The sequence below is a fragment of the Pogona vitticeps genome, chromosome 9 (genome assembly GCF_051106095.1).
Source record: "Pogona vitticeps strain Pit_001003342236 chromosome 9, PviZW2.1, whole genome shotgun sequence".
NCBI classification, from domain to species: domain Eukaryota; kingdom Metazoa; phylum Chordata; class Lepidosauria; order Squamata; family Agamidae; genus Pogona; species Pogona vitticeps.
This window is the reverse complement of record NC_135791.1, coordinates 18,158,719-18,183,122: the sequence shown is the minus strand read 5'-3', so window position 1 is coordinate 18,183,122 and position 24,404 is coordinate 18,158,719. Positions and strand designations below refer to the sequence as shown.

General features: G+C 46.2%; 1 protein-coding gene across 1 annotated transcript; it reads left to right on the top strand.

Moving 5' to 3' along the window:
• Positions 1-1,867: 1,867 nt before the first annotated feature.
• Positions 1,868-11,277, top strand: LOC140702042 (pancreatic secretory granule membrane major glycoprotein GP2). The gene is made up of 6 exons (XM_078379969.1): positions 1,868-1,990; positions 3,762-3,925; positions 5,656-5,904; positions 7,948-8,110; positions 10,389-10,488; positions 11,052-11,277. Exons 1-6 carry the CDS (start codon positions 1,868-1,870, stop codon positions 11,144-11,146), a joined length of 894 nt encoding a protein of 297 aa, XP_078236095.1. The 3' UTR covers positions 11,147-11,277.
• Positions 11,278-24,404: the final 13,127 nt, after the last annotated feature.

Here is a 24,404-nt window from a genome sequence, read left to right as displayed (position 1 = left end):
GATTCTATAAAAATGTATCCACCCCTCCATCCAAATAATTACTTAGTCATAATAATTTGTGTTTCACAGCACTTTGCATTCAGACTGGTTTCCCAAAACAAATACAGTGGTGCCTCGCTTAACGATTCCCTCATTAAACGACGAAACCGCTGTATGATGACTGTTTTGCGATCGCTTTTGCGATCGCAAAACAATGTTTTAATAGGCAAAATCCGCTTTGCGACAATCGGTTCCCTGCTTCGGGAACCGATTCTTCACATTACGACATTTTTAAAACAGCTGATCGGTGGCTTCAAAATGGTCGCCCGCTTTGTAAAATGGCTCCCCGCTGTGTTTTTGGATGGATTCCTCGCTTTACAGGCACTGAAAATGGCCTCCCCTATGGAGGATCTTCACTGGACTGTGAGTTTTTCAGCCCGTTGAAATGCATTTAATGGGTTTTCAATGCGTTTCAATGGGATTTTTTATTTTGCTTAAAGAGGATTTCGCTCTACAGCGATTTTGCTGGAATGGATTATCCTCATTAAGCGAGGCACCACTGTAGATGCAACAATTGTAATTACAGTCACATCACAACACTAACTGAAGTCCTATTACTATAGTATTCACTTATTCCAGTGATTAAAATGGGGACATCGAACACCACTAGATTGGTTAACAATCGCACATGCCAGCTTTATATCTGCATCACATAATTCACTGAGCAGATCACATTAATGCTGATGATGTCATGAAGTGAGGAATATGCCTGTCTGCCACATTGGGTCTGTGCTTTTGAAGGCTGTTGGGCAGGGTGTACTGAATGGACCTCCTTCCTTAACTAGTTCATGCAATCTACAATCCACTGTCACCAGCTGCTTCTTTTTTTTTTTTAAAAAAGTCATTTCTCATTTTGACTAAACATTAGGAGGAACATCCTAACAGTAAGAGCCATTCAAAAGCAGGACAGATTGTCTTGGAACATAGCAGAGTCTTCTTCATTCGAAGTTTTTGAGTAGTGGCTGGATAACCATCTGTTATGGATACTTTCCCTAGGATTTCCTTCATTAACAGGAAGTTGGATTAGATGACCCCTCAAAATCCCTTCCAACTCCACATTTCAATTACTCTGTGGTTGAAATCCAGTAGTAGGTCGCAACTACAGTAGGCACCTTGAATCAGTGGGATTTGGAGAAACAACTCCTCTGTAAGCTCTGCTGATTCAATGGGCCTACTCTCGTTGTAACGCTATGCCTATGCCAGCCACCACCTCATTGCTGGGCAGGCAGAAAGCAGCTGGTAGTATCCACAAGGCTTCCTTCCTACTAGCCCCTCCGAGCAAGAAATGGTGGACAAGCAGGCTACAATGGGGAATGAAAACAGGATCAATTGTTGGTGGCTTGTCCACGGGCTTCTGTGGCAGTGTCATGTTCCTACTCATGATGATAGTACTGCCTGCTTGCATAAAACAGTCTCATGAGATGTCATCCTCTACCTGTACACTGTGTTCAATTCAGCTTCAGCAACAGTATATTTAACTGTTACATGCAGTAGTTACCGCATTTTTCCGTGTATAAGATGCTTCCATGTATAAGACACCCCCCCCCACTTTTCTAACCCAAAATTAAGAAATCTAAGTGAGGCTTAGCAAGTGGAGAGGAAAGCAGGGATCAAAGCCCTGCAGGATCACTTTAATCCCTGCTTTCCCCTCCACTTATTTTTGTTCTTTCCTCAGCTTACCTCCGTGTATAAGACGACCCTCCATTTTTAGTCTAAAGATTTTAGACAAAACGCACACACTCTACCAGTGATCTTTGTGCCTCTAGATTACCAGCTGACTTGCAGGGGCCCCAGTAGTGCTGTCTTGCTTTCCCGTTGCCTACTTTTCATGGATGGGTTTCCTGCCGAGGAACTGCACCTGGAAGATCCAACTTGCACTGGCACGCTTGTGGGAGACAGGATCGCCTTCTATTTCGATACCGTGCAGAAAACCTGTGGGACTATGATCGAGGTATGGCGAAGGCAGGACCCGCCCAGTGCGAAAGCCCCTGCAGCAAGACTGAATGGTTCACCAACCCTATAGCTGCTGTTCTAATATGAAGGATACTGTAGGAGCATGAACGTGTGAGCAACTGATTGTGTGTGTGTGCACATACCGTATTTTTCCATGTATAAGACTATAGTCTTTCCTCTAAAATCTTTAGACAAAAAATTGAGAGTCGTCTTATACAAGAAGCTGAGGAAAGAACAAAAATAAGTGGAGGGGAAAGCAGGGATCAAAGTGATCCTGAAGGGCTTTGATCCCTGCTTTCCCCTCCACTTGTTAAGCCCCACTTAGATTTCTTGATTTTGGGTTAGAAAAGTGGGTGGGTGTGTCTTGTACATGGGGGCGTCTTATACATGGAAAAATACAGTATATTTATGTGAGAGAGCATGCAAGCGTACATATGACTGCCTCAGAGTGCACCAGAGTGTGCAAGTGTTACTCTGGATGGGATCAATACCAACTTGGTCCCATCCATTGGACCTACACTTCCGGTGCTTAATTTCCTCTACCTTCCCCATAACTTCTTCCTTTTGTACAGGTCTATTGGATTGTGATGCTAGCTGTTTAGCTCAGGGATTTAGGGATCTGGCTGTGGATCCAGAGGTTGGGAGTTGGATTGCCCACTGTGGCTTTTGTGAACAGAGCCAGCCTGTGTGGCCTTGGGCAAGCTGCACAGTCTCAGGGTGTCTTTCCAGAAAAGTGGGGGTGGTAAACCACTTCTGAGCATCCTGTACTTGGAAAAACCTGGAAAAGGGTCACCACAGGTCAGAATTGACTTGGCACCCACATGATTATTATTTATTAGATTGCGAGCAGTATAAAAGCAAAAACAAAACTAGTTCTAGACCATGAAAAAAAAAATTGGTAAATGCAGATGCTAAGAATCAAATACAGTGGTGCCTTGCATAACAAGTGCACCGTTTAACGACGAATTCGCATAGCGATCTGTTTTTTGGGGATCGCTAATGCGATCACATACCGATGCTTTCTATGGCTGAAAATCGCTTTGCGACGATTGGTAAGTGTTTCGCTTACCGATTTTTGCATAGCGATTTTTTTAACAGCTGATCGGCATTTCCAAAATGGCCGCCGGACACCCAAAATGGCCACGTGCAGCATTTTTGCGCCCTGCCCTTGCTTACTGAGGGCGCGAAAATGGCGGCCGGATGGGGAAACATCGCAGAACTGTATAGCGATGTTTCCCCATAGCGACGGTTAATCCGGAACGGATTAACCTCGCTATGCGGGGCACCACTGTAGTTGGAAAATGCATAACATGGATGGGAGTGAGAGAAAGAGAGAGAGAGAAATTGAATGTAAAGCTTTTTATTACATACAACTATTAACAATATAAGTGTAATTTCTGCTTAATCCTTAACATTTTTGTGACAAATATATTACAATTCTTCTAGATTCCATGAACAACCCATTTTTAAACACACGTGGCACTTTCCCTCCCGCATTAGAATGCCAGCAATGCATGGTCCCTCCAGGGTGGCATAAAACAGGGCCGCATCCATATAAAAACCTACTGCCCTACTGAAAACTAGCAAACTATCAGTAGCTCTCATAATCCTACATACAACCCACCAGGCAAGAAGGTCAGAATCTCAACTAGGCACTCTAACATAGATCCTCATTGTACTTCAGGACTCTGGAGGACAGGGAGGCAGGATCTGTCCAAAGCAAGAAAGCCAGCTCTGTCTCTCCAAAGTTTTTCTTACACCCCTTTCAGGTCAACGCAACGCATACCATCTACTCCAACGTGGTGCAGGGCCATGTGGAGAATGCCTACGGAGGGGTGATCAGCAGAGACCGGTTTCTCTTCCTGAGCTTCTCCTGTGCCTACCCGCTCGACATCAACCTTTCCATGGCATCTGACATACATCCCGTTCAGGAGTAAGTTCAGCTGGAAGAACAGGAGAGAAAGCCACCTGAACACAGCATTTCCCATTCAGGGGTGTTTGCACTCTTGGCATTGTCGGCACTTGACTCAGAAGCTCTGTCTGCATCCCTTCCTTGCGCTCCTCTTCCCATTTTCTCTTGGATATATTCATCAATTATGGAGGACTTCTCTGCCTTTTACAATCACATGGCTCTAAGACCCCTGCCCTGTACTTGTTTCCACTCTGGTGGCTTTAATTCTTTTTGTGGCTGTTTATGGCTTTCTTCATTCTTTCATCTCCTTTATTGCCCTCCATAGCATTCAACCCTTTCAGAAAACTTCCTGGGAATTTTGATCCATTCTATTTTTATATCTAAGGACCCAATTAAATGGGATGTTCATCCCCCATTTAGAAGCCAATATGCATTTGCCTTTCAGTGATTTTTCCCCCAGTTGCATGTCTGAGAATTGCATGAGTTTTTCCTCACCTCTTGTACCTTGCAAGTAAACTTGCTTTGTTTTGTGATTGGTCACTTCCAATGACCAATCAAAAGCAAAGCAAATTTGCTTGCAAGATACAGCAGCTGTGAAAAGCTCCTGCTGAGAAAAACAGACATATTTACTACTTAAGGGAACTTTTAAATGCAAGGTGAACATTTTACCCTAGTTTAACCCTAAGAATAACCTTTTGGAGCTAAACTGAAGGCTTGGTGATTACCGGAGAAAGAGCAATTCTTTCTCCGGTAATCACCAAACAGACTGTGGCTAAGCAGCCACAGCATGCAGATCATTCATAACTAGAGGCTGTCTCTCATTGTTTGTCTTCTGTATCTATTATTTGTTTCCCCTCCCAAAGTACTCTGTGTGCTGCGGATCTATAGGAAATAATTTCAGCACCTCTATGAACTACGGTCCCCAATTTGGAGAAGTTACGATAGTTACAATTGCTGGACAGCCAGCCGCATGTATTTGCCACCTTCCAGTGATGCTTACACATCACACCACTATGGTGTTGCCCACGATCCTCTCTGTAGCTGGCAGATCTTTCAAAACAGAATTGAAATACCACCCTTCCTGGTGGAGCTCAGTTACAGAGATCTACCTTTGCCGTCTGTAATTTTAAACTCAGCCTGGCAGTTCCTTTCACTCACCCTTCCTTCCTTCAGATATGGAAAAGAAGACACTGCAACATGATTAAAATCTCTGCTTCACCCATATCTTCTTGGAGCCTGGTGACAGACCCTACTGGTGGCTTTTGGAAATCTCTGGGGAAAGCCTGCCCCCCACTTGATGATTCACAGGGTCAGTGCCTGCAGCATGTGGCAGCAGAGGCTGACGAGCCCAATGTGGTGGAGAGAGTGAATCCACTCCGGATTTTATTCCGAACTTTACAGGAGGTATCCAAGGTGCTGGGCCTTGTTGGTAAAATAGATCCAGCACTCTTGGTAACTTGATCCTTGAGGCAGGTCATGCCGACAGAGAAACAGTGAGTGATTCAAGGATACCCGTGGATTTTCATAGTTTGAAGAGACCTGATCCTGGATCTCCTCCTTTCCAGACCACTTTTGCACTCTTTCCCTGTGTGTTTTACTCTGCTGCTTCTCACACTTTTCTTCTGCCTCCTCCTAGCACCATTGTTCCTGCCAGGCTTGCAAATCACCTCTGTTGCTTCCCTGGTTGCCTCCTCGAAAAGTTCAGCAAAAAGCTGAACTTCTAACTCTTGTCTCTTCTCCTTCTTTGGCAGCATCACGAATGCAACCCTCGCCTCCGGCCAAGGGACCTACCAGATCGTCATGACCTTATATGAAGATCCCCAGTACAGCCAGCCTTTCACCCACAGCCCTGTCCTGCTCACTGTCAATCATAGGGCCTACGTGGGCATCCGGGTTTGGGGAGTCGACCCTACTCGCTTCGTAGTGACCATGTCAGCATGCTGGGCCACTCCAGAGAGAGACCCTTCCTCCAACATTCGGTGGGATCTCATCACCAACCAGTAAGCTGTTGGCTTTTGTCACGTTCCCGGGGGTTACAATAGCCGAAGTCCGATAAACCAGTCCAAGGTCAGAGATACCAAGAATTCAAACCAGAGTTCTGAAACAAACTTACAGAGTGCAGTCCAAAGTCAAAGTCCAGGGTCAGATACATAGTCAGAGTCCAGAGTTCAGAGTACATAGTCCAGGGCCAAGGTCCAAATTCCAATACCAGCGCGGTCCAGGGTCGAGGTCCAGAGTTCAGGAACAAGAGACGTGGATGCCAGTCAAGGTTTTGACTCCTTGCTTCCACGAAGTTTCTGGCTTCACTGAAGCTTGTTTTATACTAAAACAGCTCCTTGAGCTGTTGGAAAGCTCTCTATTCTACTAGTACTCAGGACTAGGTGAACGTAGGTCCCTGTGGAAAGCCTTAGAGCAATCCTCTTTTCCGAAGCCTGCCTGCTGTGGAGGGAGAACCTGGCAGCTGCTCAGCTGTTTCCGATCTCTCCACATTCTCCTCAGCCACAGTTAACCCTTCTGGGTCCAGATCTTCGGAAGCACTCAAGACAGCTTTCCCTGTTCAGGGGGTCCATGGGAACAGTGAATTCCTAATGTGAGAGACAGCAGGTGGAAAACTGTGTCTTGCTCTAGATGTAGAGGAGGGGATTTCTGCAGGTGTTACCTGCTGAAAGGTTCTCTTCCATACATCTAGTAGGAGTGCAGGAACTCTATTCTCTTTTTCATGGGTCCATCCTCTAACAGAGATGCCACCACCTTACCCAGGCTTCCTTTCCCCTCTGAAGTCAGCGGCAGCTGCTGGAAGGCAAGGCGTCGGTTTTCCCAGCAACAGTACATTGTTAGGAGCTGTTTGTGTGCATGCCTGCCTGCACACACATTTGCAGTGTACACAGATATAGATCCGCATAGCTGCCCGCAGAACAGCTTACCTTGAAGGCATGCCTGTGGGGGACTGTCGTGATGAGTGCGTGCAGGTCACAATTTTCCACTGCTCCTCTAGCATAAAAGGTCACCTAGAGGCGAAAACTGCAGTAATCAAGACATGCAAGAAGATCCTAGACAATGGGAAAAGCTCAGATTGTCTGTTGGGGAGGACAAATGAAAAACCCAGTTTGAATAAGAAACCGAAAGGTAGCTAACTTCAAGGAAAATAATTAGAAAGTTTATCCTACATGTAATATATAGATCCTTAGTTCCTTAAATATAACAAGCAACATGTAGGGATCAGAAAACTTGCTTGACCTACCTTCTCTCTCTTATGCACCACCAATGAAGCTGACTTTGAGTTGGGGAAGGGCATCATTTCCTGATCTACCTTAGGCAGCAAAATGGCTTGGAATAACAGTTAGTGCTTTATGTTCCCCCTTAAAAAGCACTGGATGGATACAAAGTCTTTTTTCTCCTTTTTTCTCCTTCTCCTTTTTTCTTTTCTTTGCTATTCCATCTTGGTAATCCTCTCTCTGAAGTAATTGTTTTAAATTGAAATTGTAATTGTAATTTTATGATTTTATATATTTTTATACTGTTCTGTTTTATTTTGTAAGCCGCCCCGAGTAGACATGGTCTAGAGGGGCGGGGTAAAAATCAAATAAATAAATAAATAAATAAATAAATAAATAAATAAATAAATAAATAAATAAATAAATAAATAAATAAATAAATAAATAAATGAGAAACTCATTGCACAATGGTTAAACTGGAGAAGTGCAGTAGTGCAGTCAAGACTCTGCTTACGACCTGAATTCGATCTGACTCATGTAGCCAGCTCAAGGTTGGCTCAGCCTTCTATCTTTCCGAGGTTGCTAAACTGAGTACCTAGCTCATTGGGGTGGAGTGGGAGTGTGAAGCCTGTATAATTACATTGCAAACCACCCAGCAAGTGCTTTGAGCACCATTATAAGCAGCACTCTTTGCTTTTGCCTTAGTCGAACGTTGGGCCATTTGCACCTGGAAGTTGTCACTTGAGTCAAGTTGGTGGTGAACAGGTGAGCATCCTACCCAGCCTCTCAACCCAGTCCCTCTACTTTGTCCCACCGTTTTCATTACAGATGTCCCAATCCTCGCGATGGCACCGTCGTAGTTGAGGAGGATGGCGTATCTCTCGTCGGCCGCTTTTCCTTCAGTGTCTTCCTGTTCATCCCGGAACTGCAGGAAGTCTACTTGCACTGCCGCATCCGTCTTTGCAGCTATCCCACAGCCAGATGTACAGCGGTGAGTTGGGAAGGTGGGAGAAGCAACAGCAGGCAGGGCCACCTCCAGGTCTGAAGGACCTCTTCACAAAAGGTGCTTCTACGGGCCCTCTGCTATGCCAGCCAGCCCACCTGCAACATGGGGGGCTTATCTGCAGGGTGGGAGGCATTGTGGCATATGGAGCTCCAAATAAAGCTGTCTCCTTGGGCTCTCTCCAGGATTATAATAACAGCCAATGTCTAATCATGGCCTGGAATGTTAGTGGCATCATGAGAGACTTAAGTGGTAGTGTGGTTTAGGTCTCGGGCTGTGGTGCCAGAGGTTGGGAGTTCAATTCCCCCACTGTGTCTCCTTGACAAGGGCTGGACTTGATGATCCATAGGGTCCCTTCCAGCTCTGCAGTTTGATGAAGGCGATTTGCTGTCATGCTGGAATTGTTGGCAGGTCTCAGAACTAGCTATGCTTCTCTGGGTCTTGGGACAAACAATGCTGGTGTTGGAGGAGGAAAATGTTTGATTTTTAGGGGTATGGGGTAACTTTAAAGCCTAGACACTCATCTTCTCCTATTCTCAGCTGCCACCAAGGCTCAGCAGCTTGGTGTGAAGACATGTATGTGTGTTGCTCCAAATGGCATGACAGACCAAGAGTCTGGATCATTGTTTGTCTCTCCAGTCCCCTCCCCTTGTGTCTGTTTTTTCTTTTGGGTTGGGGATATCAATGTTAGCCCCACTGTGCCATTCCCAGCAAAGGTGGGAGTGGAGCTCCAGCATCATGACTCCTGTGCCTTCTTGCTGGAGAAGCTCTTTGCAGAAGTGGTGCAAAGTCTGGGAAAGGGTCAGCCTTTCCTTGCCCAAACTCTGTGATGTCACAAAAGCTCACACTGTGACAACAGAAGGGTTTTGGCTCTCATCTCAGGTGTTGGCCCTGAAATCTCAGGGGACAAGATACTGCTGTCCAGGTAACGCTCAGTGTTAGTGTTCAGAAGCTGCAAGGCCAACAAGCTGGCCATGTTTTCTAAGTAAGAACAGGGAACAGAATACTGCTTGGAGAGTTGGTGGTACTCTTCCCTGCCTTTCTCAATAGATGAAAATCTAAGGATGTAATGAGTCCTTGGCAATTTATTCAGCCCTCTTGCTTTTTGATATTTCATCCTGATGGGGATCCCTGCCAGGACTCTCACAGAAACTGGGTGGAGTAGCAGTAGGAAGAAATGCTGAAGGGGAAAAGAGTATTCAGAAGGATAGAAGGCTGAGTCAACCTTGAGCCAGCTACCTGGGAATGAACCCTGGGTTATGGGCACATTTTTGGCTGCAGTCCAGCAGTTCAACCACTGCACCATAAGCCTCCTGAACATTATTTTGGGGTTGGGTTGGGTTGGTTCCCTCCCTTTTTGGCAACTTTCTGTGCAATTTTATTTATCTCTTTACTTATTTACTTTCCTGCTTGCTTACTTACCACTGACTTAGTGCTAAGCCCTATTCCAAGTAGTTTACAGCTAAACAATAAACAATAACAAGAGTACCATGCAACAGGGCAGCAAAGAAACTTCCAGAAGGATATAAAAGAATTACGCAACAGTCCAAAAGGTGGCAGACTCTGGGAAACAACATAAAGTTTGATAATGGTAGACACATGAGCTCTTTGTCCTTCTTGTCAATTTCAGGCTCCTCTCCTGGTCAGTTTCAAAAGGTTGGGTAGGCCACCATGTGGAATTGACCATATTAAGAGCTTGAAATTGACAAGAACAGCAAAAAGATACAAAAATCCTGCTCAGGGTAATAACTTCAAGCACACAAAGCATGGGCCTGTCAAACTGAAATCTTAGGCAGTAGCAGCAGAGAAGATATAGTTAGGTGCTGGTGATGAATTTGGTATTGATTCCTATGCAGTATCTAAGAAAATATATGCAGGATATTATGGAAAGAAACTGAGGTTTTGCTGGTTGGGAAATCCCAGGGGGCAGAAGGGGAGAGCAGAAAATCACATCTGAAAAATGGTCTCCAATTTTGCCAGAAACAATGTGGGGTAAAACCTGGCTGACCACATGCTTCTGGTTTGGGGGAATAACCCTGGTCTTTATGTTGGTACCCAAAGAATCAATAAAGCTCAAGAGCAAAGTTAAACAGAGTCCTCTAAAACAGAGATGTCTAAACAACTCTGAAAAGCCCTAGCCATTGACTGTGCTAGCTGGGGCTTCTGGGAGGTTTAGTCGAAGAGGATTGGGGGCCCTAAATTTGGAAACCACGGCTATAGAACAAGACCGTGAATTATGACCTCCATCTCTTTTTTCCACCTCCAGAATTGTGACGCAGCGGGCCCTGCAATTGCTGGAAGGAAGCCTCCATCAGATGTCATCTCAGCCGGACCTTTCTTGAGATATGATGATTCCCTTGATCAAGGCAGGTTATGTTTCCCCTAGCACCAGTGGGCACTTGGCTGTTCCCATAAATGTGAGCTCAAATATGAGCAAATTTCTTTCCAGGGTGGGCAACTGGTGTTCCCCCAAGTGTCACTGGACCACAACTCCCATGATCCCTCATGACTGACTATGGTGGCCAGGAACGATGGGAATTGCTGTCCAGCAGCATTTGAAGGATCATATGTTACCAACTCTGCTGTAATTTGAATCTCTCTCTCTCTCTCTCTCTCTCTCTCTCTCTCTCTCTCTCTCTCTCTCTCTGTGTGTGTGTGTGTGTGTGTGTGTGTGTTTGGTTTTGTGGCTTTGGTTAATATAGCCAAAAAGCAGGAAGTTTCATTTCTGGAGATCACTCCAGAAACATATGAAGACCCTCACATGGGTCCATGATTTTTACATGGGTCCATAATTTCCTGCTCCTGCAAGCTGGCATAGCATGCGTTAGGAGCAGATCAGCTTTTTGTTGTTTCTTCTGACTGCTTCAGATTTTCTGCAAAAACTGAACAGAGAAGAGCTGACTGTTGTATGTTTTCACTCTTTCTGCAGGGCTTCAGCTAGCCAGTGGAAGCCACGCCACATCCCCTCTCGTGGTCCTCCTGGCGGTGCTCAGCAGTCTAGCTTCCTGCCAGATTCAGTGTTAATACCTTTCATCCCTGATCAGTATTCTTGCTGGGAGCATGAGTCACAGCTGAATGTAGAGGAGATCTGAGCCCATCACGAATGGAGATTTCTCATATATGTACTGATTAAAGATGGGCACAAATCAGAAAAATGGTGATTTGTTTTGATTCGTTCATGATTTCTCAAGGTTGATGACTCACAAGTAATGAATTTTTCCTGATGAACAGACAAATGGATTTGTCAGTTCATTTCTGCCTTTAAGGCCCTACATTTCTCCTGACTCTTCTCTACAATCCGTCCAAGTTTGGGTTTAAGATATCTGAGTTATACACCCATAAAGTGGGAAAGTGCCCTTTAGCAGTTGGCTTGGGAAACCCAATCTTCACCAAACTTAGAGGGATTGTAGAGGGAAGTCAGGGGGAGCTTCTCTGTGATTTTGGTGTCTCTAGGTGCCTGGGAGGCCATTTTATAGTCCAACAAATCAATGAATCAAAAATCGCTAAAAATTCATTGATTTATATTCATCAGAGGTATTGATTCACACAAATACGAATTGACAAATTAGCAATTTTTGAATGAATTTGGTGATTCATCTTCTTAATTTATACCCCCCTCTAATACTTACACACTTGAAACATGTAAATTCTACTCCTCCACAGAGGAGAGTAAGAACCTGGTATGGGAGATCAAAATTCTTTTACAGTAGTAGATGGTTTCATTCTTTCTTCAGCACCTTCAAGTCTTCGCTCCCATACTAGGGTTGCTAAATTAACTGCACACCATTCCTTGAGATTTTAAGACCAAATCCTGGAGATGAGGCGGGTCATTGTGATGCCATATGGGCGAGTTCTTGTGATGTCACTGAAACGGGGCAGTCAAGGGATCAGTGGCAAACCAAAAAAGGTTCTGAGTCCGTTGGTTTCGTCCAGGCTCCAAATGGTATAATGGGTCCTAATCCATGTTCTCACCAGCCATCTCCTAACCTGTGGATTTTTGATGTAATAATGTTGTGTAGGTGTTGTTGTTTAGTCGTTAAGTTGTGTCTGACTCTTTGGGACCCCATGGACCAGAGCATGCCAGGCCTTCCTATCTTCCACTGCCTCCCGGAGTTGGGTCAAATTCATGTTGGTTGCCTTGATGACCCTGTCCAGCCATCTCGTCCTGTCATCTCCTTCTCCTCTTGCCTTCACACTTTCCCAACATCAGGGTCTTTTCCAGGGAGTCTTCTCTTCTCATGAGATGACCAAAGTATTGGACCCTCAGCTTCAGGATCTGTCATTCCAGTGAGCACTCAGTGTTGTTGATTTCCTTCAAAATGGATAGGTTTGTTCTCCTTGCAGTCCAGGGGACTCTCAAGAGTCTCCTCCAACACCACAATTCAAAAGCACCAATTCTTTGGTGGCCAGCCTTCTTTATGGTCCACCTCTCGCTTCCGTACATCACTACAGGAAAAACCATAGTTTTGACTATTCGGACTTTTGTCGGCAATGTGGTGTCTCTGCTGTCTAGGTTTGTCATTGCTTTCCTCCCAAGAAGCAGGTGTCTTTTAATTTCGTGGCTGCTGTCACCATCTGCAGTACAGCATGCATAAAAAGGGATCCACACTGACCCCACATCCTAGCTGTGAATGGGTGAAGATGGGTCTCCAGAATCTGGTGGCACCATACACACAAAAATCAACCTTTTCCTCTCTGGTTCTCAAATTAGTCTCCCCACCTAGGGAAATGAAGAAACAGGGCAATTTCCTTGACATCCTGGCTGGTGTCTTGAGGCCTGGCATCTGTATTCCACTGTACGAATGTCTAAAGACCCAGTGGTTCTCTACCTTGAGTCCCCAGACGACAACTCCCAGAAATCCTGGCCAGCACAGCTAGTGGTTAAGGTTTCTGGGATTTGCGTACCACTGGTCTAAACCATGAAGGGGAGCCCAGAGCTAGGAGGCCCCAGTAATAGGGATGGGGCTTTGGTATTTAATGGACCTCCAAAATTCAGTGGGATCGCCCCAGGCAAAATTGAAGGAGTGCAGGATAAAAGAGCCCCTCTATTAGCATTCAGTTCCCTTGATGTTCTTCCGGTCAGTGCAGAAAAAGTTCCCCACTGGAGTGCCGGAATTACGAGATTCCCTGAGAGTTGCAAAGGCCTATGGGAGAGGGTCATGTTCGGACAAGGCTGCCCCCACCCCAGACACTCTTTGCAAGTTTTGATTCCCACACAGCTATGGGTTGCTTTCCTCCTCACTGGCTGGTGGAACGGCAAGGGAACCTGAACTACAGGCAGAAGGGCTGTTTTACTTCTTGCTGCTATTTATTTATTTAAAATACTTTTAGCCCACCTTTTTCCTTTAAAAGGACCCAAGTGAAGTCCATTAACTTATGGGCTTTTCACTCCCATAACTTGGCCTGGGAAGATCCTGCAGGATTATGGGTGTGGAAGCCTATCAGATAAAAAAGTCTTATTTAATCATCCATAACAGTGATAATACAATAATAAGTAACCAAATGGGATTTCCCTTAAATGATACTCCCAGCTTGCTGCCTCAGCCGTCAGTCTCTCCATGCCTAATGCTCACCACGAAGCAATGCCTGTGTGTGCATGAGTGAACAAGTGCATAGACACCAGTGCTTGGACTCACACTTGACAGAAAACTCCCTTCCTCCCAAGGAGAGCTTGCAACCATACATGTGAGGGAGGGTCTCACTCCAACATTTCAGTTTGCTATGTAGCCCTACGGATCCTGCTGGTTTCGGTTTTCTTTCTGCCCAGGCAGGAATGGCTGTCGGTGGGATTTGCATTCGGGGCAGGCAGAATCATGCCCTTCCTGGAGCAAATACCAACAGGCAGGTTTGTGCCCTTCCGGCCCCATTTTGCTCTGTCTCTCAACCCTACCACCCAGCGTCAAAGGCCCCGTCAGGCAGCCCCGGTTAACAGCTTTGCTTTCCCTGCACATCCACTGAATCATTTGCTTCAGTTATGTTTCCAGAATCATCAACCTCTTTTTTTAAAACATGGAAAGGTGTCTCTGGTATTAAATATCACCTGGCCCAGGCAGCCTTTCGACAAGTCTGCTTCTCTAGGTGTGGAAATGCAGTATCAGTGAAAGATCTGAATATCTGTTAGGTGTGCATGTATGTGCGTGCATGTAAAACCATTAATAAGAGCATCTGGCAAATCTCTCAGCAGTCACTTCCTGAAGCTCAGGGCCTACCCTACAGGGTTGATGTGGTGATAAACGGGAGGAAGAGAACCATATCGATGAACTAGCACTGCATGGATTGAACAATTGCCCTTAACGTGGGAGCTGGGAGGTGGGGGGTGCAGGGAAATACCTCCCCCACACCCGTTTAAAGGGCTATTTAAAGACGTACCCTCTCCCTTCTGTCCACAATGGTGCAGCCTACGGCAGTGCTGTAGTTTCTAGGCGGAATAATTGTAATTTCTTCCAAGGGGGGGGATCATTTTAAAAAAAAAAAACTAGATTTGATCCAGCTGCATGAAGGGAGCAAGAGAGATGATGCCTGGCCAAGCTCTCCGGCGCGCCGTTCCGGGAAGCGCGCGCCCGGCGGGGAAAGTCCCGGGAAGCGCGCGCCCGGCTCGCTTTCCCTTTCTAGGCAAGGGCCGAGCCGCAGGTGGCCACGAGGGGGCAGCGCTGGGCCGCCAGCCTCTCCCGGGAGCAGCAGCGGGTCTGCCGGTCGGGCGGCGGGCGTTGTGTAAGCGCGCCTGGCTCGATTCCCAGCCGGCGGAGCCCGGGAGGGGAGGCGGCGGGAAGGCGGCGGTTCCACTCCAGGGAAGCCGGGAGAAGGGCGGCTAAAAGCGTGATTTATGAGCGTCCCGGGCAGAAAAAAAGCGCTTCTTTGGGGGCCTCCCCAGCTCCGCTCTGCCCGGTGCCAAAGGCGTGGAGGGCGCCTGGTTTTCGCCTGGAGAAAGAAGGGAAAAGGGGATGGGGGGGGCACCCGATCCGGCGCCAGGCTTTGGGCAGGGTGCTTGTTTTATCCTTCTCAAAGATTCCCCCCCCCCCCAGATAGAATTCCCGCAGACCGCGAGGCTCCGCGCCTTGCGAAGGTGGCGGGACGGGCAGGGATCTGGACAGGTGGAGCGCCAGATGTTGGCTCGCCAGATGTTCTGGGTGTGAAACTCCTAGAAGCCTTTTACCACGAGCGGTGCCGGACAGGATTTCGGAGAGTTTTTTGCCCAAGAACATCTGGGGACCCAAGGCTTGAAACCCGCTGCTCCAGACGTTATTAAGACTTGGACGGGGGGGGGGGTTGTGGAAATCCCCGCCAGAGCTCCGAATAGGACAGTTTGGACTCCTCGGGGGTGTCAAGAGGCCGTTGTTCCACTGCTCTTAGAAAAAGATCTGCAAAACAGAGGGGAATGTTCTCTGGCTCCCTTTCCTGGCCTGTTCTGATATCCAACTTTGGAAATGTTTATTAAAATGTTATAAAACACACACACACAAAAAAACCCCTAAGCCAAAGACTATTTTAGATATCCCCAAGGAAGTGAACAGCATAAAACCTAAAACATTCTTGACAAAATGTCTGTAAAACAGTGGTTCCCAACTTTGTGTCCCCCAGCTGTTGGGATTCATCCATTCATTTATTCATCCCTCCCTCCCTCCCTCCCTCCCTCCATCCATCCATAGATATATACATACATCCATAGATACATCCATCCATCCATCCATCCATCCATCCATCCATCCATACATACATACATACATACATACATTTTTAAAGGTTCCCCTTGACAATTTTTGTCCAGTCATGTTCGACTCTAGGGGGCGGTGCTCATCCCCATTTCCAAGCATAGAGCCAGCATTTTGTCCGAAGACAATCTTCCGTGGTCACATGGCCAGTGCGACTTAGACACGGAACACTGTTACCTTCCCACCGAGGTGGTCCCTATTTATCTACTCGCATTTACATGCTTTCGAACCGCTAGGTTGGCGGGAGCTGGGACAAGCGACGGGCACTCACTCCGTCACGTGGATTCGATCTTACGACTGCTGCTGGTCTTCTGACCCTGCAGCACAGAGGCTTCTGCGGTTTAACCCGCAGCACCGCCACATCCCTACATACATACATATACTCCCCCTTTCTCCTTAAAAAGGACCCAAGGCAGCTTGCATCAGGAAAATACAATGTTTAACGCTAAAAACACTAAGTATCTAGTACTGAAAAGGACCAAATAAATGCTACCTTAGAAAACAGTAAACAAAAACAACACCTGAAAAACATTCAAAGCTATAAAGTAGACCCTTATAAAAACCACACTCAGGCTGCCAGTCACTCTGGGAGAAAACCTCGTTGCCTGCTTGCGGAAGGAAAGCAAAGTCAGGGCCAGAAACCCTGCCCAGCACAGCTAGTGGTGGAGGCTTCTGGACGTCTTTGGCCATGAACATCTAGACATCTCAGGTTGGGAACCATTGCTCCAAAGTACCAATAAAAGTAACTTTTTGAAGTAACTAGTTACTCCTTATGCCTTAAGTAACTTAGGTGTTCCGTTTCACTTAAAGGCAGCTCCTAGTCATACTACATGTTAGTGCTACTCATGTTACCTAAAAACAACTCTGGATTTATAGTCCAAAAATACAAATCTACCCACATATAGCTCGGATCATAGCGGTACTTTCCCAGAGCATAAACCCAGAGCTATTTCCTGTTTTAATGAAAGCAAGCTAACTTTATCATCTGTGTCTTGCCAGCAAAATTCAAACAGGACTTGAAGCTCTTCCCAGCATGACCACTATTAAAGGCAGAAGCTCTCAATGCTTTTTTTTCTTTTAAGATAAGTGATGAAGATGAGCAGGGCAGGCTCAGCTTGATAGAGAGTGCGGGCATAAATTTTGGCATGGAAATACAATCACATTCTCTTTTTTAACCAATGTTGCCATTCATATGTTGTACAAAAAGACACCCCATGCAAGCTTCTGAGGTCTCCGGGTCTCTTTGTCAGGAAAGAAGTGACAAAAGAGATCTGATGGCCTTGAAAACTTGCAGATTTTTATTTGTCCCAGTAAATGGGATATATTATAAAATTCGTAGTTTTTCTATAGCCAAGAAAGCTAACTTTCTTTTCTGTATAGCTCTTAAAAAGTTTCTTTTCTAAAGGTCTAAATAACAACCATGTGCTGTCAAGTCAATTCTGATTTATAGTGACCTTTTGCAGGGGTTTTCCTGGTAGTTTTCCGCTTCTTCTGGGGGCGCGGGGGGGGGGGCTGTGCAGCTTGCCCAAGGCCACATGGATGGGCCATACTCACAGGAGACACAGTGGGGGAATCAAACTCCCACCCTCTGGTTCCACAGCCAGGAAAGTAAACCACTGAGCTATCCAACCAGCTGTAAAGATCTTAGGCAGAGTTTAATTCTTTTAAAAAGAAAAGAAAGCGCTAGGACTGACATGACTGTGATGGACCTAACATCTGCCTTGAGATAAACCTGTTCTGTTTCATACTTAATTAATGGAAATACGTTGCAGTACCTTGATGGTACGAGGGGAGGCACCCTTGAGATGCTTTAATTATAAAACATTCTTTTGCATCTGTTGTTCTTTCTTTATTTAATCAGACGGGGGGCATGGTCAAAGCCAGGGAGAAGGGTGCTAGATTTTTTGCTGGAGGAGTGAGTGAGTACGAGACTCACAATCCCTGCAAGATCATTTTAAAAGTTATTCTCTGAACTTATATCACTTCTCACGTAAAAGCCAAGCCCATCCTGCTGCTATACAGCCAAAACACTGGGCTTAATGGTGCGGTGGATATACTGCAGTACTGCAGTCATGTCTCTGATCACAACCTGAGTTCAATCCCAACAGAGTCAGGCAGCTGGCTTGAGGTTGACTCAGCCTTCCATCCTTCTGAGGTCAGTAAAATGAGTACCCAGACGTTGGGGGGGGGGGGTTGGGGCAAAGTGTTGCTTCCATAATTATTTTGTAAACCAGCCAGAAAGTGCTTTTACTATATGGAGTAGTATGTAAGTCAAAACAACAACAACATTTCTGTCTTGACTTGAACCACAAGGCCAGGCAGCCTGCTTTCTGGAGCACGCCAGCCCTGCTGAACTCATGCTGACATCTGTGTGAAGGCACTGTTGGCTTGCGCGGGTGTGTTCCGAGAGCGAGCCACAGGCTGTTGCTCTTGCACAATTGCACACTGCTCGAGAAAACAGACAACTGTCTGCTGCTGGACCAATTCCCTCTTGGTGAAAATGGTAGAAAGCCCCTCCCCATCATCCACCCCCCCCCCCGAAATTGGGGAGGTCTATGATCTGGGGATGGCGTTGGGCTCTATATAAATTCTCTCTCCATCCCCAGAACTTTTCCCTAACTAGTTTTTCTCTTGCCTCCAATTCCCGTCAAGAGGAATACTGTCTTCTCCAACAGAGAAACCCCATTATCTAATCCTTTTCTCTCTTCCATAAGAGCCATCCAGACAATACGTCTCATTGAAACACAGGGGCTGCATCCCGCAGCGGAGTGAGGATTCACTGGGGCTGGAGAGGGGAGGGAGGGGAGGCGCTCCTCAGGCCGGTTCCCCTGCCACACAGCGTTGTTTCTAGGTTTTGTCATGGGTTCCCAATGGTGCTTCATCTGGAGTCGGAACAAAAGGCCATACCCCGCTGCCCTCTCTTCGGCAGTGCTGCCTGTTCTCACATCCTTGAATGAGGCGCTTGTTCTCCGTCCGACTCCCGAACAAAGTCTTGTCTGTCCTCCGGGCAGCCGAACAGGGGCCTGGGGTTGTTCTCACAAGTCCTGGGGGGTCACGGGTGAATTTCAAGGCAGCGGAAACAGTTGAGCCAAGAAGAAGGGAAGCAACAGCCGGGGGAGAGGGAGGAGACACCTGCCCGACAGGCTAGGAGGCCCCTCTGCCCATCAAGCTGGTGATGGTAGCGCTGGTTCATTTTAGACCCAAGATTCAGTGGTTTTAAGAGGACACACCTCTTTAGAAGGCAATGCACATTCATTTTCTTCCTTTCACATACGTTAAGCAAAGTCTGCTATGACGTCTTGGAGCAGCGCTTCTCCCCCCCCCCATCCCATCCCCATGGCACCACTTCCTCCAGTGCCGTCATCTTCAAAGGACAAAGCAGGACAAAATTAGACCTCCCGTCCTCTCTTTCTTGACCCTTCAACCCATCCTCCCATCTAACCCTGTCTTGGAATAGATGTTTCACCCGGAGGATATTTTAGTAGCTATTCATTCCTTGCTAGCTGCGTTGGATAGCTCAGCGAATTAAGCCTCGGTTCCCTGCTGGGCATCCCCAAAGAGCCAGCCTGTGTGGCCTTCAATAAGCTGCACAGGGCCAGGGCGCCCCCCCCCCAGAAGAAGCCAACAGTAAACCCCTTCTGATTACTCTCTACCTGGAAAAACCCCTGGAAGGGATTGCCATGAATCAGAATAGACTTGAACAGGACACAGTTATCTTACTTAAATACCTTTATTGGCATAATACACACATTCAAACATACAAAAGTGCAAAAAGCAGCTTGTGGAAACGACTCCTAAAAGACTAAGACTTCAGGTTGGATTCACGAGCTGAGTTAGTTTTGATTATGTCCAACAGAAATTTACCAAGAGCATTCAGAGAATTCTCATCTGTCCGCTGTAGAATAGAACTAAGATAGGCTTTATCGGTGAGCCAGGGCTTTTGTTGTGGTAGAGAGGCAAAAAATTTATCCCTCGTGGCCGAGTGGAATGGGCAATGGAAAAGGATGTGGGGTAACGTCTCTACAATATTCAGCACGCAAGGACAAAATCTGTTGTTGAAAGGAATATTGTTAAATCGGCCCGTTAGCACCGCCGAAGGGATTGAATTACAGCGGGTTAAAGAAATCGCCCTTCTAATTTCGGGGTTGTGCAGTATGGAGATGTAAATCGGTGGCCTACCTACTACCAAGGGGAGATTCCAGAACAGAGGTGAACAAGATCTGTTAGCGGCTCTTAATAAGTCTTGTGAGTTAATGTCAGCCAACCTTTGTTTGACAGTTCGTAGGGCAGACTGGAACGGAAGAAACCCAAGGGTGTCCGGGTCTAGCCCGATCTGTTTGATCTTCCTAAGCCAACCATCTACTGGGGGGCAGCTATCTTTTTTTAGATGGTAAAGTAGGCTTGTTTGAGAGCTGTCAAAATACATTCTTAGCCAGTATTTGCAGGTTCTATACCAGGCAACATCCTTGAGTGGGAGTTGTCCCGTTTCGAGGCATAAAGCCTCATAGGGGACGCAGTTTGGCATAGCCAGGATTCTTCTCAGAAAAGCTGATTGGAAGCTTTCTAGTGATTTATGGTAAGCATTGATCCAAATGGGAATACCATATAGGGCTTGAGAAATAGATTTAGAATTGAATATTTTGAGGGCTGCCGGGATTAGGTGGCCCCCTTTATTGTAGAGAATCTGGAAATTGCCATTGAGGATATTTTGGCTGTCGTTTGTGCCATATAGCGATGGCCAGCCCAGGAGCTGTCGGCTGAAAATAACAGACCCAAATATTTAAAGGTCCTTACCTATTCTATTGGATGTCGTTTGAAAGTCCATTTATATATTTTACGGGATTTAGAAAAGACTAAAATTTTCGATTTCTGGTAGTTTAGTTGAAGTTTATTGGTGGATAAGCAGTCCAGACATTTGTTCATTAGTCTTTTTAGGCCCAGCCGAGACCGCGAAATAAGTACCGCGTCATCGGCATATAAAAGGACTGGAATCTTGCAGTCACCAAGAATTGGAAAATGGCCATCGACAGTCGATAGTTCTGGGGCCAGGTCGTTTAGGAACAGGTTAAATAAAGTCGGGGCCAGTGGGCAACCTTGCTTGACTCCCTTGTTTGTAGGGATTTCTTCAGTAAGAAGGCCATCCCATGAACATCTTATTCTGCAAGACGTGTTAGAGTACAATTGCCTGATGGGATTAATCAGATTAGAAGGAATTCCGGTTCTCTCCAGCTTGGACCAGAGTAACTGCCTATCAACACTGTCAAAGGCTGCTTTTAAGTCGAGGAAAGCTACAAATAATTTTGAGTTGGCTTTAATGGAGTACTTATAGGCTAGATGGGATAGGACAGCGCAGTGGTCCAAGGTGGAGTGGCCTGATCTAAACCCAATTTATAGCTAGTTATCATTAGCTATATGGAGTTCAGGTTTTCTATCAATGAGTTCCATAACATAGCTCCATTGGTGGCTTAGGACCAGAGGGGTGAGCATCCTACACCATTATTTTGGGGTGAAGGACATATCTGCTAATGAGATCATGGTTCTTCTGGGAGCATCCTTCAGAGCACACCATTTGTGTAGGACACTGGACCCAACTCCCTTGAGCCTCCCCATTAATTTTGATCATGTTTAGAACCCTTCACAAGCTTCTAGGAAGACCCAGAGCATAGTGTGAAAAATCACTGGCTTTGTTTCTCTTAAACCATGCTGACTACAGACATGGTTTATCTTTACTGGTTTGGACACGTTAAATGCAAGAGCTGTGTTATAACACTCACCATAGCAGTTCCGAGCAGAAACCAACAATGCAGGAGGTTGCTGTCCATAAAGCAGCTCTAATAGGTTTCTTCTCCACTGGTAACATGTCTTTTTTTAAAGCTAACAGATCTCAGCTATCCCTTCAAGACCTGCTGCATTACAACAGCTGTTGTGAAGACTACAGTTAAACGGGGAAGGAGAGAAGATAGTAATATTATTGTCCCCACCAATTTAGAAGTCTTGGTGCTCAGACTGGTGTGTCCTGCTTCCACTTCATCACCGGGCAAGGTGCAATTTTAAACTCTCGTTCTTTGGAGGTCGTTGTGCTGGGGTGGATTCTGTCCATGGGCTCCTTGGGTAGAATGGGGCAAATGGTTTCACTTTTTCTGAAGGAGGAGCCTCCCTTGGTTCCAGCACTGCCTGCTTCAAAGCAACAGAGGTTTTGCAATCCTGCAGGCAGGTACAAGAACAGACTTATAAGCCTGTCCACAGCGGGATAAAGTTATGGCACATGGAACTCTGATGACACAGTTTGGCATGGAAACTTTGTTTTTACATAGAATGATCCATCATTCCCCTTTAAGTGTTGTCCCACACCTTTCTGATCCTTGCCTGGGGCATGCATTCTATTTAGCAGGATTGGGGACCCAGCAGGATCTGGGGCAGCCAGGGAAGAGCAATCCAGGAGGCCAGCCGAGACCATAGTAGCTGCACAGCACACTGAAGGCTGGCATCGTCTCTGCAGTGCCAGAGAGAAGTGGCACCAGCAACAGCAGCTGCTGCTGCTAACAGGCTACCACAGGGAGTCCTTCTGACGCTAGCTTTTGCACACACATATACAGATCCCGTCCTCTTCTGAACAATTGGGCTGCAAGTCCACTGCAATGTCTCAGAAGCTGTAAAAGTGCTAGGAAACTCTTCAAGGTGTTTGTGCAACAGTCCTGTACAGTTCTCATGTGGAAGGATATGATGTGTCTCTTGTTGGTGTGATGCAGCTCTTTTATTTGGAACACTTCTTGTGATTGAAGCAGGTGAAGAAACAATTGTGGAGGACCTTACACTGGGGCCCTGGAACATGGTTTAAGCTAACGCTATAGGTCAATAGCAGAGGGTGGGCAGGAGGGAGGGAGGCCCAAGGTGACAGGGCGAGTGTCAGGGTTGTGGGAGGCCCTCAGCATCCCCAGGTTGGGCGCAGGCTTCAGCACGGTGGTGTCCCTATACCTTGACAGCATCAGGAGGATGCAGAAGCAGAAGTACAAATAACAAAAAAGAGAATCGGGTCTAGCTAAAAGTGCAGCTGCCTCCCAGTTTAATTCTCCACAAGTCCATGATGTAGCTGTTGCAGAGTTTAAAATTTCGGTTAAATTTCTCTGGCTGTGCAATGGAAGTGCAGGGTTTCACACAGCGGAATAGCTTCAAGTTTCCCAGGGTAGATCACCCCTTTCTGGCACTTAAGTCTCAATAACTCACTCAAATACATTAATAGGACAAGGAATAAAAAAAAGTTTCATTACTTACAGATCAAACAGCAAATGAAGAAACATGGCTGCCTTCAACAACAGACCTCAACAGACTTAATGACTCCAACAGGCAAGAGAGAGGGAAAGAAACACAGAGCAGAGAGGCAGGGCAATCTTTGGGCTCAGAAGCAGGGGATGAATGATTGGTTAGTGCTGGATTGATTGATAGTCAAGGTCCCTCCCAAACGAACTTACTAAAGGCAGCCTTTGAGGTCACAAGAACTCCAACAGGAGCATTATGTACTTTACAACGTGGAGAGCTGGTGTATGGCAAGACTGGCACTGGGAGGAGCTGCAGCTCCTCTTTGGGCCCATCAAACCCTTTGACGAACTCAGCTAATGCCCAGAGGAACTGTTTCTCTAACTGCTGGCCAAGTTCTATCCTCCGTGGAGAAAGCGGTGTGGAATTCAATGCCTCTCCCTTCTTGCATGGAGAAAGGCAGCACCCGCAGAATGACATCAAGGGGTGAGAGTTACCCGCAAGGGCCTTTCCCTCTGGCATCATCCAGCCTGCCAGGCTGATGGAGAGGAATTCCATGCTTTAAAGAATAATGCCAGTGCCTTAAATTGTGCCTGGAGACACAAAGGCAGCCAAAGTCACTGGCACTGAATACAGGCAATGTCATCTGAGTGGCCAGTTCTTAGAAGCATTCTAGCTGTAAGTGTCTTGGCATCTATGCTGACACGGTACACGAGAGAAGGGCTGAGCTTAGGGCTATTCAAACAGGAGCAATTCCTCCAGAAATGCATAACTGGAAAGAAAGAAAGAAAGAAACAGAGAAATCATCTTTATTGCCCCAAGATGTTTAGAGATAATACAGTGGGGTCTCCACTTAAGAACGTCCCTACTTAAGAACAATCCAACTTAAGAACAGCTCCATTTGCTAAATTTTGCTTCTACTTGAGAACAGAAATCCAAGATAAGAACAGGAAAAAAAACCTTTCCTGCTCTTTTTTTAATCTTAGGTCATCTTAGGTTAAAAAAAATTCTCCCCATAGTGGTAGAGTACGTATTAACCAGCTTTGGTTAATGTACGAACGCACCTCTACATAACAAAAAAACAGCCAGAACGGATTAATTGGTTTTCAGTCCATTCCTATGGGAAATTTTGCTTCAACTTAAGAACGTTTCAACTTAAGAACACCATTCCAAAACGGATTAAGTTCTTAAGTAGAGGTTCCACTGTAGTTTCTATGGACGGAAAAGAGCAGATACGGATTAAATGGCTTTCAATGCATTCCTATGGGAAATGCAGATTCAACGTAAGAACTTTTCAACTTGAGAACCACCTTCCAATA

What these genes read in the sequence shown, in the direction of transcription:
- LOC140702042 (XM_078379969.1), top strand. Translation starts at nt 1,868, where the DNA reads ATGGATGGGTTTCCTGCCGAGGAACTGCACCTGGAAGATCCAACTTGC. An exon ending in TGGGATCTCATCACCAACCA is followed by an intron (nt 5,905 to 7,947) that starts GTAAGCTGTTGG and finishes TTTTCATTACAG; the next exon opens with ATGTCCCAATCCTCGCGATG. An exon ending in TGATGATTCCCTTGATCAAG is followed by an intron (nt 10,489 to 11,051) that starts GCAGGTTATGTT and finishes CTCTTTCTGCAG; the next exon opens with GGCTTCAGCTAGCCAGTGGA.